Genomic DNA, 13,234 nt, shown 5'->3' on the forward strand with positions numbered 1-13,234 from the left:
CTGGCCCAGGGCTCACCCTTTAGGGAACTGGGTTCCCCTCTGGCCTAGGGCAGGTCCAGAAATGCTGTCCAAGAGCCAAGTCCTGGAATTGGACCCAGCCCACTTGGTACTCCACTCATCTGTGGCCAAGCTTATACCTATGGTGTAAGAGAAAGTCCATTTACTCTTCCCTCTGCTTTTCTCAAGTAGAAGGAGTCTTGCCCCGTAACCACCACAGCTGGGAATGTGCTTAGTCTCACCTGAAGCCAGCAAATCTCAGACTTTGACCCAAAGCCCTCAATATAGTACCTGGGTATTATTGCTGGTTATTCAGGGCCCAAGGGCTCTTTATTTAGCAGGTGATGAATGCTGCGAGGACTGGGTCTTTCCTTTCAAGGCAGCAGGTTCCCTTCTGGCCCAGGACATGTCTAGTATTGTCATCCAGAAGTTAGGGACTGGAAAGTGGGCCCCAGAACTCTGACCAGTGCTCTATCTTGCTGTGGCTGAGCTGGTATCTAAGATATAAGACAAAGACATTTCCACTCTTCCCTCTCCTCTCCTCAAGTGGAAGGAAGGGGAGTCTCTCACAACTGTGAGCTGTGCAGCCTGGAGTGAAGGGAGGGGTGATGCCCTTAGCCAACCCAGCTGGTTTCAAAGTAGGTCATGTCCCCATGCCTCCCACCCCCACCAAGTCCACTCTCTCAGGGCCAGTTCAGCACTAGAACTCACCTAGGTTTTGCAGTCCTTGTGTCCTAGACAGCCTTCCAAGTTTCTTTGGGGCCCCAGAGCACTTTAGCTCATGGTAGTGAGGCTTGCAGGAACTCAGGTTCCAGTGCTAGGATCTATCACGTCCTTCTGGCTAGGACTGGTTTAAATGCTCCCTCTGTTGGCAGGTGTCAGCTGTGTTTGGTCCAGTTATCCTTTCTGAATTTCAGTTCTTAAGAATGTGCTTTTTTGTGTATACATAGTTGTCAAGTTGGTGTCCTTGCTTCGAGAAGGATGATTGGTGGAGCCTTCTATTCCACTGTCCCCCCCCTGCCTAGACACCATCTTTTAAAAAAACAAAAAAAAACATTCTGCCCAGGTGGGGCGCAGTGACTCATGCCTATAATCCCAGCACTTTGGGAGGCTGAGGCAGGTGGATTCCCTGAGTTCAGGAGTTCGAGACCAGCCTGGGCAACATAGTGAAACCCTGTCTCTACTAAAATACAAAAAATTAGCTGGGCGTGGCAGTGTGCGCCTGTAGTCTCAGCTACTCAGGAGGCTGAGGCAGGAGAATTGCAAGAACCCAGGAGGCGGAGGTTGCAGTGAGTTGAGATTGTGCCGGTGTACTCCAGCATGGGCAACAGAGCGAGACTCCATCTTAAAAAAAAAAAAACCTTGCCCAAGTCACAAATATTGCCACAGTTGTGATGGCTGTATTTGATTAAATCATTTACTTGGTCAACATTTATTGAGCATCTACAGTGAGCTGGGCCTACAAAACTGAATAATAATGCCAACTTGCCACTCCATGTTGTTAGGATGTAGTGGGAGAAAAGACAATTTAATCCATAGTGACTACACAATATGATAGATTCATGATAGAGATCAGCATCCATTTGTAAGGCTTTGGTTTTATTGGGGTCACTGAAGAAACAACTTTGTTCTGGGCAATTAAGGACATGTCTTTCCTTTCATTTTTTTTTTTTTTTAACTGAAAGAAAAGGCTCATGAGGCAGTAGATTCACTCATTCCTGGGAAGGGATGCAGGTCCCACCACTTACTGGCTAGCTCCAGAGCAAACTCTTTAGTCTCTGTTTCCTTATGTACAAAATGGAGGTGAAGTTGGGAGGATTAAATTAAGACATGAATGTAAAATATTGCTTTAACACAGTGGCCTGGAACAGAATGAATGGCTTTTATTTATTTGAGACAGAGTCTTGCTCTGCCGTCCTGGCTGGAGTACAGTGGTGGTATCGTACCTCACTGTAACCTCGAACTCCTGGGCTCAGCAATCCTCCTGCCTTACCCTCCCAAGTAGCTAGGACTATAGGTGCACACCACTATGTCTGGCTAATTTTTTTTTTTTCTAGAGACAGGGTCTTACTGTGTTGCTCAAGCTAGTCTTGAATTCCTGGCCACAAGTTATCCTTTAGACTTGGCCTCCCAAACTGCAGGGATTACACGTGTGAGCCACCAAGGCTGGCCTAATGTTAATATTTGCTTTGTGCTCTCTTCCCAGAGAAGTAATTACCACCTCCAGAACTCTGTTACCTGTACTAGAGAAGTTCCATCTGATATTCAGTCAACAAGTTATTAATGTAAATAAATTTTTAAAAAATGAAAACTAGAGGAAAAATGCTTTATTTTTAGTCTTTTTTTTAGACAGAGTCTCACTTTGTCACCCAGGCTGGAGTACAGTGGTCTGATCTTGGCTCACTGTAGCCTCTACCTTCTGGGTTCAAGCAATCTACCTGCATAAGCCTCCCAAGTAGCTAAGACTACAGGTGCCTGCTACTACACCCTGGTAATTTTTGTATTTTTAGTAGAGACAGGATTTCACTATGTTGGCTAGACTGGTCTCAAACTCCTGACCTCAAGTGATCTGCCTGCATCAGCTTCCCAAAGTGCTGGGATTACAGGTGTGAGCCACTGCACCTGACCAAAAATATTTTAATTTTATACATATACTCAGCACTGTGGTAGATGCCTGTATACTATTATAGAATTAATGTAAACACAGTTTCCTAACTCCAGGTGATGTTCATCAGCCATGAGTTATCTGAGGAGTATGAAGTTCATCCCAGGAAAATTAGTAAAACAGAAGAGCTATGAAAGCTGGCCTCACTTTGGGAGGCCAAGGTGGGTAGATCACCTGAGGTCAGGAGTTCAAGACCAGCCTGGCCAACATGGAGAAACCCCATCTCTACTAAAAATTCAAAAATAAGCCAGGTGTGATGGCGTGCACCTGTAATCCCAGCTACTTGGGAGGCTGAGGTAGGAGAATCGCTTGAACCCAGGAGGTGAAGGTTGCAGTGAACTGAGATCGCACCACTGCACTGCAGCCTGGGCAACAAAGTGAGACTCCATCTCAAAAAATAAAAAAATAAAAAGCTAGCCTCCAAGAAAAAAAGTATTTTAGGTAAAAAGGGAGACAGAAGCATTTAGAAATATTGGGAAGTAATAAATCAAATATACATATATAATATTAAACATCTGCCAGATTTGGAAAACAGGTGACCTCGATGCTGATTTCTTAACCTATGTGCTATCAGGGTCTTCTACTTTGATATAGTCCCTCCCACAGAGCCCCAGAATAAAGCGGACTCAATAACTATACCATGTGGAACCTGAAGAGATGTCTAATATGAATAGGTTTTTATTTATTTTTGGATTTGAAAACTCCTTCTTTGATGAATGCACATTTACAGGGCAAGTTAGAACAACCAATCACATAAAGAACTGTCCTCACATAATAGGTAGTTGTTACTTAAAATGTAAGTCCCTGAGATAGTAATAAATTCAGCTACATATGATTCTGTATGTCAAACAACTTAGATAGAAGATAGCATGTCCTGAAAGAGTTTCTGATGACTAAAACAATTGGCCCAAAAATACAAGGACATTGATGTCCAAAGATGCATGTTAATGGTTCAAGTGAAATGTGAAAAAGTAAAAGGTACTAAAATATTTATCATATTAAATGTAAATTTAATTACTAAAATGAATAATAAAATTGGAAAAATCCTTCCTTCCACATTAGTATATCTGAGTCAGAGTCACTAAGCCATCTATTTCCATTTCACTTTTGCTTCACGGAACCTCTCATTCCCACTCAGTACTTGAGGAGTTTGTTATACTTGGCTTAATCTCCCTATTTCTAATCTTAGGAATCTGATTCCTCCTCTTCTTCCTCTTCTTCTTCTTCTTCCTTTTCTTCTTCTTCTTCTTCTTCTCCTTCTTCCTCCTCTTCTTTTTCTTCTGGGGCCTTTTCTGCTGCTTCTGGCTTTATTTCTGAGCCCGGTGGAGGAGCTTCTTCTGGGGCATCCTCTGGTGATTTTTTCAACAAGCAGATCAAGCAAATAATTAAACTTAATAATAGTATTATAAAAAGTATAATGAATGATAATATCATCATGTCTACAGCAAGATCTTGACGTTTGGAAGGAGTTTTATTTTGATTTTCACCTCCTGAAGGTGTCTCACCTGGCTTTCCAGGAGGGCCACTGTCCATACTACCTCCATTTCCTGCAGTAGCACAGTCAGGGGGGGCATACCCTTCATTACAGTGGCAGTGCTCCAAATCATTACAAACTCCATTTCCGCTACACATTTTTTCTGGGTTGCAGGCAGACACCACTGGGATTTTATCTGTGCAGGCGGAATTTAGGCAGACTTTGTTTGGTGCACAGTAAGTGCCATTGTACACATCTCCTTCATCAGGAATGTCAGTGGTCCCATAGGCATCCATGCTCCAACATGAGTCATCTCCATGAGGGACCTGAATCATTGTATGTTGGAGTTTTATTTGCGGTAAACTTGTAATACCTGAACATACAAGTTTCCCACAAAATATATTATCAGATGAACACTGAACATATTGTGACCTAGCACTGGTAGGAATGCCACAGTTTCCAAACCGGTCCCCTTTGCTGTTGATTGAATTGTAACACTCTTGTGAGGCTGACGTTACACCATATCCAAATAGTCGTGTGCACTGATTATTAGGGTCCATGCAGTGACCTTTAATACACTGGTAAATTTCATGACATTTCGAGCCATCTTGCTTATGCCTGTCGTTGGGGCATACTGCAGATGTACCATCACAAAATTCTGGGAGGTCACAGGAACCACTAGAAGGACGACAAGGATATCCCTTAGGTTGAAATTTACAGTTATGACAACATGGGCCTTCACTGCACTCTGCTTTCTCCTTCAGTTTACAGTTACTCTCACAACATGGGTCATGCTGACATAGAGGACCACAGTCACACTGCTCCGTGTCCTCCACCACGCCATTTCCACAGGTGGAATCCCTACGCTTGCGGGCCCTGGGCCTTGGCTTATTAAATAGGCAGGCCCCTTTTTGTTCTCGAAGGAACTGGTAGAAATAGTCAGAGCTGCAGTTGCTGAAGCCACTTTCTTTTGTGATGTTTTCATGCATGAGGCAAAAGTCCTTATCTTTACAAAAGCAGGCCGAGTGGTCATGCTGAATACCCAGGTTGTGGCCGAGCTCATGGACCATGAGGGCTGCAAACAACAGCACATCTTCATGATGGAAGGATTCAACAGCTGCCGCAAAACCGCTTGAGCAGGCACCACTGAGAAAGGCCTGGCCCGTATTCTGTCCAGGATGATGCCCAACGATCATGTGGGCAACGTCATGCTTCGCACGATGGAAGAGCATCTCTTGTCTCCAGCGATTGAAATTCCTGAGTGTGACCTGCAAGTCCACTGCGACCTCTATTAGTTCCCTCTCGGTCCAGATCTCCATTCCAGCCAGCACCACCTCTGTGTTTATTTCCCTGGTGAAGCTGTTGGCCAGAGCAATGACATCCACTACTCTCTGGACCGTCTCATTGACGTTACTGCCCCACATCTGGAACCGCTGGTTGTTGACCACAACAAACATTTCCACATACTTGGGATGTGACCACAAGTAGGACAGCGCCTGTAGATCATGAGGCTTCTTGCTCCCTTGTTGCCAACTAGCGGACACCACAGGGCTGTCTGTGTGAGCGACACCGCAGGACACACGCGCTTGATGTGCCGTGGTGTATAACACGTGTTCAAACCGTCTTGAAGACTCCATGGGCTCAATGCTGTAAGATTTTTCCTCCTTGATCAAGATGCCCCTGAGACCTGCACAGGTGTTGACAGAAACAAAAGAACCTGACACTCCTTCTATGTAGCCTTCATAATGGCAGTCATGGGAGATGAAAGGTGATTCTTGCCCCAGGACGTCGTTGTGGTAACTGTAGACTGGAAAGTTATTCACAAAATGGCTTCTCTTCACCTTCAGGTGAACCAGGTGCTTCTGGCCTTCCATAAATAGCGAATAGGATGCCTTTTCCACTGGCTCTTCACTTCCCCTGACCGTCAGCCGCTTTGGGATGACTATTTCATAGGAAGAGTAATATACCGAGACCATGTCACAGTATATGCTTGAAAGAAAAATTATCCCCAACAGCAACATGGTCCCCAACCTGACACACGAAAGACCTGGCAGTAACCCCAGCCTCACACTCTTCATCTGGGGAGCCCAGGTCTGAAGCACCCTCCTAGCCTCATCCAAAACCACGTGGAGTTTCAGCAGAGAAGACAGGAAGGAGGCAAAGTCTCTCACTGCGGCTGTCACTGGCATGGCCCTAGGGAATCAGTTGATGATGCAACTTGTGTCCATGAGCAGCAGCTCTCCCTGACACGCAGACCCTCAGACACAAGTACTAGCCCCAGATCTGTGTTGGCTGCATAAAGCTTCTTTCACTTCTGAAAGACCCAGCTTTCTGGCCAGGTCTCTTCCTAGTCTTCTGGATCTATCTCATGTCTTTCAGAAATTTTCCATTCTTGATGACTTTCTCTTTCAGCTTCAGCTTCAGTTCCCCTGGTTAAGGTCCTATTGACATCATGGAGGGATGTATCACCAAAAAGACCAGAAACTCTATAATGCAGGACTGTACTGTGCAAGAGGAAGCAAAATCTTCATGCCTTTCTCAACTGGCCTACATGGAACAGCCCCTCCCCCGCCCCACCTGTTGTCCGTTGCTCAGCTAACTCCAAATGTTCCAGATCAGGGGGCTTGGAGATCTCTCTTGTGGGCATACTCCACTGTCCATTTCCTCTCTTCTTAAATTCATGCTCTGAGCACATGAACATCTTTACCCAGGGTGCTCTTTTCTGCTCAGTGAGGCATTAGAGATATGTGTGTCAGCATGTCAGGGGCCAGGCTGTTGGAAAATGCAAGTGAGGTGGCTACCCTGTGCCCCAACATAGACCCCAGTGGGCTGGTGAACTATGAGCAAGGCACGGTGGTCCTATTTTAACATCATCAAAATTGAGTATATACATTCTGATTATAATATTGTCCAAAAGAATATATGGGAGATGCCCACAGAACAGATTTCTATTCTATTTGATTATCTTAGACCCATTGGCTGGTACCTCCAGGACTACACTCTCCTAGGGATAGCCTCACATATGGAGGTGATAAGATTACTCTTATGAGGCCAGGTGCAGTGACTCACGCCTGTAATCCCAGCACTTTGGGAGGCCAAGGCAGGTGGATCACCTGAGGTCAGGAGTTTGAGACCAGACTGGCCAACATGGCAAAACCCCGTCTCTACTAAAATACAAAAAATTAGCCAGGCATGGTGGCGGGTGCCTGTAATCCCAGCTACTCATACTCAGGAGGCTGAGGCAGGAGAATTGCTTGAACCTGGGACAGTGAGCTGAGATCACGCCATTGCAGTCCAGCCTGGGCGATAGACTTAGACTGCCTGAAAAAAAAAAAAAAAAATTATTCTTATGTCTGTTGAAGGTGGGTGTCTTAATAGTCTCCCTTGTGTTAGAATATAATCTCCATGTTTTTAGTGACCACTTGTATTTGTTCATGGTGATATCACCAGGTCTACAAGAAGCCTTATCTCCAAGAGTAGAGGAAGAAGAATTAATTTTGAATGAAGAAAGGACCCCCAGGTATGAGTGGTACAGAGTGTCATCTATTGTGTGTTATTTGTGCTTGTTGCATGCCTTCCCCAATGGCTAAAAATGTCTTCAGAAAACCCACATGCTGACTGACCTATACTGATTAATGGCACATTTCTGATCTCCAAATTTACCCCTTACTTCATTTCTCTAGTCAGTTCACTCTCCTGATTTTTTTTCTTGCCTCATATTTCACTGAAAAACAAACAAAAAAAAAAACCAAAAAAACCAGAAGCAGATATCGGTCCCAGATGAATCCACCTGTATCTAAATTCTTCTGTTACAATGGATGAATCATCCGTGGTCTTATGTAAGATCAATTCTTTAATTTTTGTGTAAGGTCTCCTTTCATTTAAATTTCTTAAGAACTTCACTTTTACAATGGGCCCTTCTGTCTTTTAAAAAATATGTTTGTCCATTGGATCAATCTTCTTATTTGTTGTACCTCCTCACTTTAAAAAAACTATTTCTTTCAGCCCATATCACTCTCCAATAACCATCCAGATCTTGCCTCTGTTTTATAATGGCTTTGATAAAGTATGCATACTTGACCAGGTACAACTTACACCTATAACCGCATCACTTTGGTGAGGTGAATGGACCATTTGAGCCCAGGGTTAGAGAGCAGCCTGGGAACCATAGTGAAACTCCATCGCTACCAAAAAATACAAAAATTAATCAGGCATGGTGACTTGTGCCTGTAGTCCCAGCTATTTGGGAGGCTGAAGCAGGAGGATTGCTGAAACCCAGGAGGTGGAGGTTGCAGTGAGCCAAGATCCTGCCACTGCACTTATGGATGGGCAACAGAGTGAGACATTGTCTCAAAAAAAAAGTGTACATACTTGCTGTCTCCATACTTCATCACCTGTTGTCTGTTTTTAACATTTTAAAATTATAGAGTACTGCACATTCACTGAAATGTTGATTTTTAAAATAGATGTAGATTTTGGGGAATTGTGAAAAATAAAATAGCTGTGTAAACATAATTTTGTTTAAACAACACTTTGAGCTCCATGGCAGTAACCTTGGCGCCCTTTATAATTACAGCTTTCTCCTCTTGAACGGATACTTATGATCCTTTTTGTTTTTATTGTTATTTTTCTTTTGCGGTACACGGTCCTGCTCTGTCACCCAGGCTGGAGACTGATGGCGAGTTGTGGTGTGATCATGGCTCACTGTACCCCTGAACTCCTGGGTTCAAGCAGTCCTCCTGCCTCAGCCTCCCACATACCTGGGAGGATAAAAAGTACATGCCACCACACCTGGCTAATTTTTATTTTTGAATTTTTTTAAAGTAACAGCTTCCTCACATTTTCTTGTACTTTTACCTTCTAAATTTGCAAACTGTAACATGTAGCTTCATTTCACCTGTCTTTAGACTTCACATGAATACATAAAAGTACAGCTTTCTATGGGGCTTATTTTATCCTTCAGTTCACTTAAGTTGCCTCCATATTATTGTGTGAAGCCAAAGTTTATTTCTCTCCATACCACAACACTGATATTTCTCTGTGTGAATCCCTTATGACTTGTGATCCTTTCTTTTATCTGTTTTCCTCTGCTTTCAGGGTATACCATAAACACTGCTGCTGTGAATATTATTGTCTATGTAACATGATGCATATGACCTTCTGGGTATAAACCTAGAAGTAGATGCTAGGTTATAGGATAGGCAAAATTTCCTTAAACTAGAATATAATAAATCATATTGGAAAACAATGTGCCAATTCACCTTCCTAAAGCAGATTGGGAAACTTTATTGCTGCACGTTCTCAGTAAGAATTGGTGTTGTGGCCAGGTGCAGTGGCTCACGCCTGTAATCCTAGCACTTTGGGAGGACAAAGCGAGCAGATCACAAGGTTAAGAGATCAAGACCACGCTGGCCAACGTGGTAAAACCCCATCTCTACTAAAAATACAAAAAAAAAATTAGCTGGATGTGGTGGCGTGTGCCTGTAGTCCCAGCCGCTCGGGAGGCTGAGGCAGGAGAATTGCTTAAACCTGTGAGGTGGAGGTTGCAGTGAGCCTAGATTGTGCCACTGCACTCCAGCCTGGCGCTTGGTGACAGAGTGAGACTCTGTCTCAAAAAAACAAAAAACAAAAAAGAATTGGTGTTGTAACTCTTAAATTTCGCAAAGCTTGTGATATGCAATGATATTCTTTTGTAGTTATGCTCTGCATTTCTGCAAATAATTAGGATGAAGACCTTTACAAATGTTTGTTGACCCATCCTTTCTATATTGATTGTAGTAGAATAAGGCTTTCATCCCTCCACCCCCATCCAGCTAACTGCTCTACTACAGGTTACCAATAAATAATTCCATTGTCAAATCACATGATCAACCCTCAATCCTGTCTTTATGCAACCGCCAACACCATTTACTGAGGCAGGAGGATGGCTTGAGCCCAGGAACTTGAGACCAGCCCAGGCAACATAGTGAGGCCCCCCTTTTTAAAAAAAAATAATTATTATTTATTTATTTTGAGACAGAGTCTCACTCTATTGCCCAGGCTGGAGTGCAGTGGCATGATCTCAGCTCATTGCAACCTCTGCCTCCCAAGTTCAAGCGGTTCTCCTGCCTCAGCCTCCTGAGTAACTGGGATTACAAGCACATGCCACTATGCCCACCTAGTTTTTGCATTTCTAGTAGAGATGGGGTTTCACCATGTTGGCCAGGCTGCTCTCAAACTCCTAACCTCAGGTGACCCGCCAGTCTTGGCCTCCCAAAGTGCTGGGACTGCAGGCCTGAGCCACCACTCCCACCTGCATGGCTCCTTTTTAAACAAAAAAGTGTGAAGTGCCTTATACATTAAGAGAATCACTGTACCTACTGGGTGGACAGTAGGCTATAAGGGCAGTCAGGATGGAAGCAGAGGACCAGTTAAAGACTTGTGCCGTTGACTGGGAGGAAGTTGAAGGTGACTTGCACCACACTGGAGAGTGGGGGGATAAGAGGTCACTTTCTGGCCGGGCGTGGTGGCTCAAGCCTGTAATCCCAGCACTTTGGGAGGCCGAGGCGGGTGGATCACAAGGTTGAGAGATCAAGACCATCCTGGTCAACATGGTGAAACCCCGTCCCTACTAAAAATACAAAAAATTAGCTGGGCATGGTGGGGCGTGCCTGTAATCCCAGCTACTCAGGAGGCTGAGGCAGGAGAATTGCTTGAACCCAGGAGGCAGAGGTTGCGGTGAGCCGAGATCGCGCCATTGCACTCCAGCCTGGGTAACAAGAGTGAAACTCCGTCTCAAAAAAATAAAAATAAAAAAAGAGATTACTTTCTGGACATATGTTAACCATAGAGCCAAGAAGATTTCCTGCTTTCATGGGTTTGTCATGAAAACCCCTCCAAAAACACCTTCTTTTCTTGGTTTTCTGGACAGAGCTCTCCCTTGGTGGTACTCTACCACACTGTGTCCATTTTTTCTGTGTCCCGTCTTTCTCTGACTTCTTTCCTGACACTGCTGCCTTGTAGCAACATCTACATGTGGAACACCTTACAGCTAAGTCCTCACCCAGTCCTCAAATCCTCAGATCCTGTCTTTATGCAACCACCAACACCATTTGCTGAAGCAGGAGGATGGCTTGAGCCCAGGAACTTGAGACCAGCCCCAGCAACATAATGGGACCCCATTGAAAAAAAAAGTTAGTGTGACATGCCTTACATTTTTAAAGAATCACTGTATCTGCTGGGTGGACAGTAGGCTATAAGGGCAGTCAGGATGGACTTCTCTAGCTATAATCCTCTCTAGGTAATGTCGACCAGTCCCCATGGCTTGAAGTGTCACTGATGCATAGACAGCTCTCAGATATGCATCGCTCGATCATGTCTTTTCTGAAATCCAGACCCAACCATCTTACTGAATAGCCGACATGCCTGCTTGGATGTTTAGCCGGCATCTCAGACTATCAGCACGTCCAACACCTGCTCTATCCAAACTCATCCCCATCTCAGTAAATGGCAACTCCGTTGTTGGAGTGTCTCTGGGCAAAGCCTCTGGAACCATCCTCCTCTGCTGCCTTTCACCATCTACATCTGCTCTTTCAGCCAACCCTTTAGCTCTGTCACACAGTGTTTCCATATTCCAACCATTCTCACAATACCACTCCAACCACCTTCCTACAAGCTTCCAACATCTCCCACTTGGCAAGTCACAGGCACCGCCAAGCGTTCTCGGCTCCTACAGTGGATTGCCCCTTGCCCTGTCCTGCCTGGTTCTCACAGAGTAGATGGAGTGCTCCTTCCACACGCCTCAGCTCATATCACTCCCGTGCTACAACCTTCCACGCTCACCATCTCCACTGCAATGAAAACACCATTCTCTACCAAGCATTTACGTGATCTCTCTCCACTCACAGCCCTCATCCACTACTCTTCACGGTGTGCACTGTCCAGAAGTGCTGACCCTCCTTGCTGTTCTTACATGGTGAGCAAGCTCCTGTCTCAGGACTGCCTGCTTAGAGTTCCTTCTCTCTGGTTTGTCCATCTGCGGATACCTGCAGAGCTTTCCCCCTCACTTTCTACACATCTCTCCTCAAATGACGCCTTATCGGTCAGGACCCTGTGACTGCTGTTTAATACAGCACACCACCCTAACATCACTCTCAATCCCCTTGCACTGCTCATTTTGCTTCACTGCACATAGTAAAATCTGGCACATCATGTAGTTACCTGATTATTGGTTACCTTCCCCAACTCGAGTTCATAATTTTCATGGGAAGAGGCTTTGTCCTACTCACCGCCACATGCCACCGTGCCTAGAACTATGTATGAATAAAGACTCAATACAGAGTTGTGGAATCAGTGAATGAAAACATAGGAAGCTACAACAAGTGCAAGCCTCTCTGTAGAATGGGACTTCTTTCAAGGCCTGGAGGGGACCAATAGATCTCCCCTGGAGATTTGGGCATGAAGGGTAGAAGACAGGATCGGAAGAGGCAGAAGATCAGGATTCTTGATTTGGGATTCAAGAAACAAGATTGCTTTAATGTCACTATGATCTTGAGTGGAGCTCTGAGGAAAGCAGGAAAGTCCATGCCAGCCTCAGCCATAACTGGGCCCAAAGGAGTGATTTCTAAGTTAACCAGATCTTGCTCCTCACCCACAGAGATTTGCTATATAGTAATGGAGACAGAATATGTCTGCAAATGACCACGTAGTAGGTCAGAATGCCGTATCAGGGAAATTCAGTATTATAAGTTGATGGCGATTAAATCTAAACATTGCTGAAAAATGCACAATTAATAATACAATCTTATATTCATCATGGCATTCGATTTGAGATGCCACCAGCATTTAGCACTGGCTGTATGCCAGGCACTACACTAGATCACCTCACACACATTATCCAATTCAACCTCACAAATACTCTGTGAGAGGCATTCTTTGTGTGCCATCTTACTGAGGAGGAAATCCAGGTTTCAGGAAGTTCAGCTCTGTGTCTTAAGACCAAGAAATGGCCAGATGCCATGGCTCATGCCTGTAATCCCAGCACTTTGGGAGGCCGAGGTGGGTGGATCATGAGGTCAAGAAATTGAGACATTCCTGGCCATACTGAAACCCCGTCTCTA

General features: G+C 44.7%; 2 protein-coding genes across 2 annotated transcripts in view; one reads left to right on the top strand and one right to left on the bottom strand.

The window, feature by feature from the left end:
• The window catches only part of TMEM116 (transmembrane protein 116), a 144,749-nt gene that overhangs the window by 124,894 nt on the left and 6,621 nt on the right, over positions 1-13,234 (top strand). The window contains exon 11 of the mRNA XM_074402218.1: positions 7,587-7,656. Within this exon, the coding sequence (XP_074258319.1) occupies positions 7,587-7,616 (30 nt within the window). The 3' untranslated portion in view covers positions 7,617-7,656. The remainder of the gene's footprint in view (positions 1-7,586; positions 7,657-13,234) is intronic.
• Positions 3,848-6,368, bottom strand: LOC101032640 (disintegrin and metalloproteinase domain-containing protein 1a-like). The gene has a single exon (XM_074401968.1). The coding sequence runs from the start codon at positions 6,323-6,325 to the stop codon at positions 3,848-3,850; it is 2,478 nt and encodes an 825-aa protein (XP_074258069.1). The 5' UTR covers positions 6,326-6,368.

Source organism: Saimiri boliviensis, chromosome 7 (genome assembly GCF_048565385.1).
Source record: "Saimiri boliviensis isolate mSaiBol1 chromosome 7, mSaiBol1.pri, whole genome shotgun sequence".
In the NCBI taxonomy this organism is placed as follows: domain Eukaryota; kingdom Metazoa; phylum Chordata; class Mammalia; order Primates; family Cebidae; genus Saimiri; species Saimiri boliviensis.

Coding starts and splice junctions, on each gene's coding strand:
- LOC101032640 (XM_074401968.1), bottom strand. CDS start 6,325: ATGCCAGTGACAGCCGCAGTGAGAGACTTTGCCTCCTTCCTGTCTTCT.